General features: G+C 38.9%; 1 protein-coding gene across 1 annotated transcript; it reads right to left on the bottom strand.

Annotated features, from left to right (window-relative positions):
• Positions 1–260: 260 nt before the first annotated feature.
• LOC116010145 (ras-related protein RABA5b-like) lies at positions 261–1556 on the bottom strand. Its single transcript, XM_031249421.1, has 3 exons — positions 1492–1556; positions 986–1245; positions 261–424 (listed from the first exon to the last, which is right to left on the bottom strand). Exons 1-3 carry the CDS (start codon positions 1554–1556, stop codon positions 261–263), a joined length of 489 nt encoding a protein of 162 aa, XP_031105281.1.
• Between the last annotated feature and the right edge of the window lie 3450 nt (positions 1557–5006).

Here is a 5006-nt window from a genome sequence, read left to right on the forward strand (position 1 = left end):
CAAAACGGATAAATTACTTAGTTGACTTACTCTGATCTTTAACGATGTAATAGCATGTGATTTATTCAGTGCTTTTGATTTTAAGAGTTAATACCCAAAATGGTCCTCCGACTATAGCGTAATAATTTATTTAGTTCCGAAATATTTTTCGTACCCAATTTAATCCTCTGTCTTTTGAAACGGTACCCAATGTCGTCCACCGTTAAAAATTGAGCGTTTCCACCGTTATTATCAAGGGCAAAGTTGTCATTTAAAATTATTTAGCCAATTCCTTTGTTGTTGGAGTCGAGGGCGGACATCTCTATGAAGAACAACCCTTCCTCTTCCGCAAGGAGCTTGCCCTCTTCCACGCTCACGTCTCGAATGCTCTCCAAATCGCACTTGTTTCCAACCAGCATCCTTGCCACCGTAGTATCACAATGAGCTGCACCATCATTCTGCCAATCGTTAATAAACTCTCTAACACCATACAACAACGCACAAACACGCAGAAGGAAAGGTTGAAACTTTAGACTGCACAAAGACGGAATAACAAACACCCGAAGCTATTTTGAACTGTTAAAAGGTAATAAACCGAGCAACTTCTATTACGAACTGAAACAAAATAGAAATCAAAGTCTTCCTCATTTTTCAGACAGCTTATTCATCACAAAATGCTAGCTTATTCGTATAGGTTTAACCCCACTGGATTGCTGTAGCCAATCTGGGATGCATCAACTACCCTGATTAGCACTACCATTACCAAGATGAGTTAATTAAATCTATAATGGTAAAGAACAGAGAATCAAATGAAGACTAGCTGAAGAATTGTTCATACTAAGGTTAATCAAATGCAACCCAGTTTAGGTCAAGTAGGGAAGAAGAATTCAAGATCAAGTAAAGCTAGCAGCTTTAAGTATTCCCAAACTACCCAGATCCAAAATTAAAGCACAGAGAAACGAATTCAAAGTAGAAAGATGGAAACGAGGGATTTGGATGGGCATACTGTTGAGCTCTTCGAGCCAGCGTTTGATGTTCTCAAAAGTTATCATCCGGGTGATGTCGTAGACAATGAGGGCGCCGACGGCGCCTCTGTAGTACGCCGACGTGACGACCCGGAAGCGTTCTTGGCCGGCGGTGTCCCACACCTGCGCTTTCACCTCTTTCCCGTCGACTTCCACTACCTGCGTCTGGAACTCCACTCCAATGGTGGCTTTGGAGTTGTGGTCGAACTGGTCGCGACAGAGACCAGACCAGAGGAAGATACTAGAGGAAGAAACGGGTTTGACTAAGTAAAATGACAAGTTTGCCCTCAAAATAACGGATCATTGACGGCAATTGTAACGGTGGACGACATTGGGTGTGATTTCAAAAGACAGAGGATTAAATTGGGTACGAAAAATACTTCGGGGGACTAAATCAAGTATTACGCTATAATCGGAGAACCATTTTGGGTATTAACTCTGATTTTAAGATTCATTTTATGAGCTGACCCAGGCCATTCGCTCATACTTGGAAAGCACAACTACTGAATCAAAGTTGGTACAGTATCTGATATCATGCATGACATATGCCATCATGTTTTAAATTTGCAGGAAGTTTATAAGAACATCTTCAAATCATTCAGCATGACAATTTTCTAATAATATCCAACATTTAATATCTTTATGTTCAGCATACTTAAACTGAATATTCATTACCACTCTCATGCCTAATCTCATAGTATATTAATAGTGTATGGTTTCCTTCAATAATAATAATAATAATAATAATAATAATAATGTATGTATACATTGGCCTGTCATCCTATAAAATAGCCATTATATTCTTACACAATTATATATATATAATACTTTCCCTGTCAAATAGGTTAATGACTTTAGGGGTATACCAAAACGCTAAGCTTGTTTCTTTGGATCTCCATGAGCTTTTGGCATGTTCACTATAAGCGATGTCGGTTTCATGACAAATGATATTATGTGTGTTTGACTGGAGAGTAACAATCATCAAAGTACAGATAATAATATATGGTTGAAAGTGAGTGTGGAACTAACATGTGGGGATTCACTTGCGTTTGCAGGTAGCCACTCTTCTCTTCCACATCTTTTTTTTTTTTTTTTTGGTGATGAGTGAAACTGTAACTACTACTTGAGGGTGTGCACGGGGTAAACCCCGCATGATCGGCTCAAATCAAGAGGGCTGGAATACAAACTCGTGATCTTATAGTTACAAATTTATATCTTTAACTATTTTGGTTGGGTTATTCCTCCGCATCTTTATATGCATGTATATTCAAATTCATAATCATGCCCCCAAATAAGCAATCTTGGTCAGATTCCCCGTGACACATGCAGTTGGTTCCAATTCAATTTTGCACGTTACATCTCATGTAATGCTTCCCCTCAATTGAATACGCAATAACGCAAAGAGCACATTAGAGTAGACTCAATTTTTTTAAAAATAAAATAAAATAAATTCATTCGGTGACTACATTGTTAGAATTGTAATTTTTTAAGGGAATATAATAGATTTAGCCCTTAAGCAGGGATGGACCACGAAAATAATTTGAGTGAGCTGAAGTTTAAATGATGTTAGAAATGTGAATGACAAAATATCAAACACCCATAATAAGATTTAAATACAAAATACATTATAAATTACAATAAAATGTTTTTGATAGATTGCATGATAGTTAGGGGCGAAGTCAAAAATATATTTGAGTAGGGTGAAAATGTGAAATTTTTGTAAGAAAAATAGCATAAAATTGACATTTTAAGTGACCATTTTGTGGTACAAATATATGTGGGGTCCACTTTCGATTTGGGTCGGGTCAAAGTGGATCTGGATTCTTCATAGTTGGACGAAGAGATTGCTATATTATACGCTCAAAATGGATCATGGGTGAATGAGAAATTTGTTCTCAAAGTAGTCCCATTTGAGATGGCATTTGGGTGAGGAAAAAGCTATAAAGTATGCTTTTGTCCCACATTGGTTGGGAAAGTGGGTTTGCACCACTATTTATACAAGAGTTTCTTTAAGTCATATTGACCTGTATAGCATAGATGCTCTATTTCGCGCGCATGACTCGTGTACGCGTGCACGAATGTCATCCAGAAAATTGGCTCGGTGCTCTTTCTTATAGGGTTGGTTTTTTTGGGGGGGATAAGATTACTTCTTCACAAGCTTATCCCCGCCTCGACCGGCAGCTGCTAGGTTTCCCGATCTCTCCTAAACTTCCCCCGATCTCTCGCCGCTGGAAGTTACGCTTCGCGAGGAGGTTATGTCTCGCAGATGGGATGCTCACGCTAAACTCTTGTGGTTGAACGAAGTTACGCTTCACGGGGAGGTTATGTCTCGCAGATGGGAAGTTCACGCTAAAGTGATCTCTCGCACGTAACTGAAAGTGACCTTTCGCAGGAAACTGAGGCCAAACGATTCACTTCCGTGGAGACTAACTCTTCACATTACGAAATTAATTTCAGATTAATTCCAATCATTATTTCGAGAATTAATCTCCTGTTAGTGGCAGAGTTAATCTCTTGTTAGTAGATGGAGGTTACACTATGATTTTAATACCAGTTATCAATATGTTATTAATCCTCTCCTCCACTATATATATACTCAGGTTGAGCAGTAGATTTTATACACTCAAAAAATACTAAGCTTTTCTCTCGAAACTCTGCTTTCCATTCCTTCAAGCCGTCTGTGTTCATCCCACGTTCTCGTTCGTCAAGTTCTAAGTTTGAGTGCTCAAACGTTAGAATCGTAGTACGTTTTATCTTGGGAAACCTAGACGGCAACGCTCCTAGCACCTTGGTAGGCAGTAAATAAAGTTTTAAGGAGAGAATGCAACTCGACTCGTACTTGCAACCTACCCCAAAATTATCTTTGGTCCTCTTGTTTTTCCCAAAAAATATTAACATTTCGTAGGTTTATTTTCTCTAATTTTTAACCTTTCGTGGGTTAATTTTTACCATTTTTCAGGGATTTTCGAACTTGTTTCCTACAGTCTTAAAACCTTATTTATCCCTTTTCTTCATTCTCAGATTTTCGTGAAGAAATTGAGAACCCCGTGTTGCCAGTGATCAATAATAGGGACAAAAATGCTAATCTTGTTGAGAACAACAGTGGTGGGAACGGCAACAACGTTGCACATTTCCATGCACCAGTTAATGTTGGTTCACAAGATGGTGTGAACATTGAGAGGTATAGTGATTCAAAGACCGTACTAAGCCAAGTTGAGGATTTGCAGTTGGCGCCTAGGTTCAATGGGACAACTAAATTATTGAACGAAGCGTGTCGCTGTGGGGGTCTCAGACTCCTTATCACTCATCGTTAGAATAGTGACTCCCGCACGAGGTTAGCACGTTGATGCTTAAATGATCTGAATGTCGATTGACATATGTTGAGTATGCGGGATACTCGGGAAAGAATCACCTATGTGAGAGAGAAGTGAGGGTTGCTTCAAAGGAGAATTGAACATGGCTCAATTATTTAGAAACTCTTGCAGAACCAGGAACGGTGACCCACAACCAAAACGAGCACAATCATGAAAACAGAGCGTGTTTGGAAGGTTCTTGTGTGGGATATATCATCGTCTGCACAAACAGCAGTCGGTCCAAAGACATTGCGTTCTACCGTATAGCCAGTAGAGTAAATATATCTTCACAAGAGAAGGTTCAAAGGGTAACACCTACCTATCCTATGCAAGAATTGACCGTTGAACACAGTTGTTTCCATTTTTACAATACCCCGAAAATCAATTTTCATTCATATGAGGGATTGTTGGAAAATAGCATAAAATTGGCATTTTAATTGGCCATTTTGTGGTACAAATACATGTGAGGTCCACTTTCGATATGGGTCGGGTCAAAGTGGATTCGGGTTCTTTGTAGTTGGACGAAGAGATTGATATATTGTACGCTCAAAATAGATAATGGGTGAATGGGAAATTAGTTTTCAAAGTAGACCCATTTGAGATGGAATTTGGGTGAGGAAAAAGCTTTAAAGTAAGCTTTTGTCCAACA

Source organism: Ipomoea triloba, chromosome 1, assembly GCF_003576645.1.
Source record: "Ipomoea triloba cultivar NCNSP0323 chromosome 1, ASM357664v1".
Classification (NCBI taxonomy): domain Eukaryota; kingdom Viridiplantae; phylum Streptophyta; class Magnoliopsida; order Solanales; family Convolvulaceae; genus Ipomoea; species Ipomoea triloba.

Bases quoted from the DNA above. Each gene is read 5' to 3' on its own strand.
- LOC116010145 (XM_031249421.1), bottom strand. From the start codon at position 1,556: ATGGCATATGTCATGCATGATATCAGATACTGTACCAACTTTGATTCA. The intron at 1,246-1,491 runs GTATGAGCGAAT...TTCTTCCTCTAG, and splicing joins TCAGTAGTTGTGCTTTCCAA to TATCTTCCTCTGGTCTGGTC. The intron at 425-985 runs GTATGCCCATCC...ATGATGGTGCAG, and splicing joins CTGGCTCGAAGAGCTCAACA to CTCATTGTGATACTACGGTG.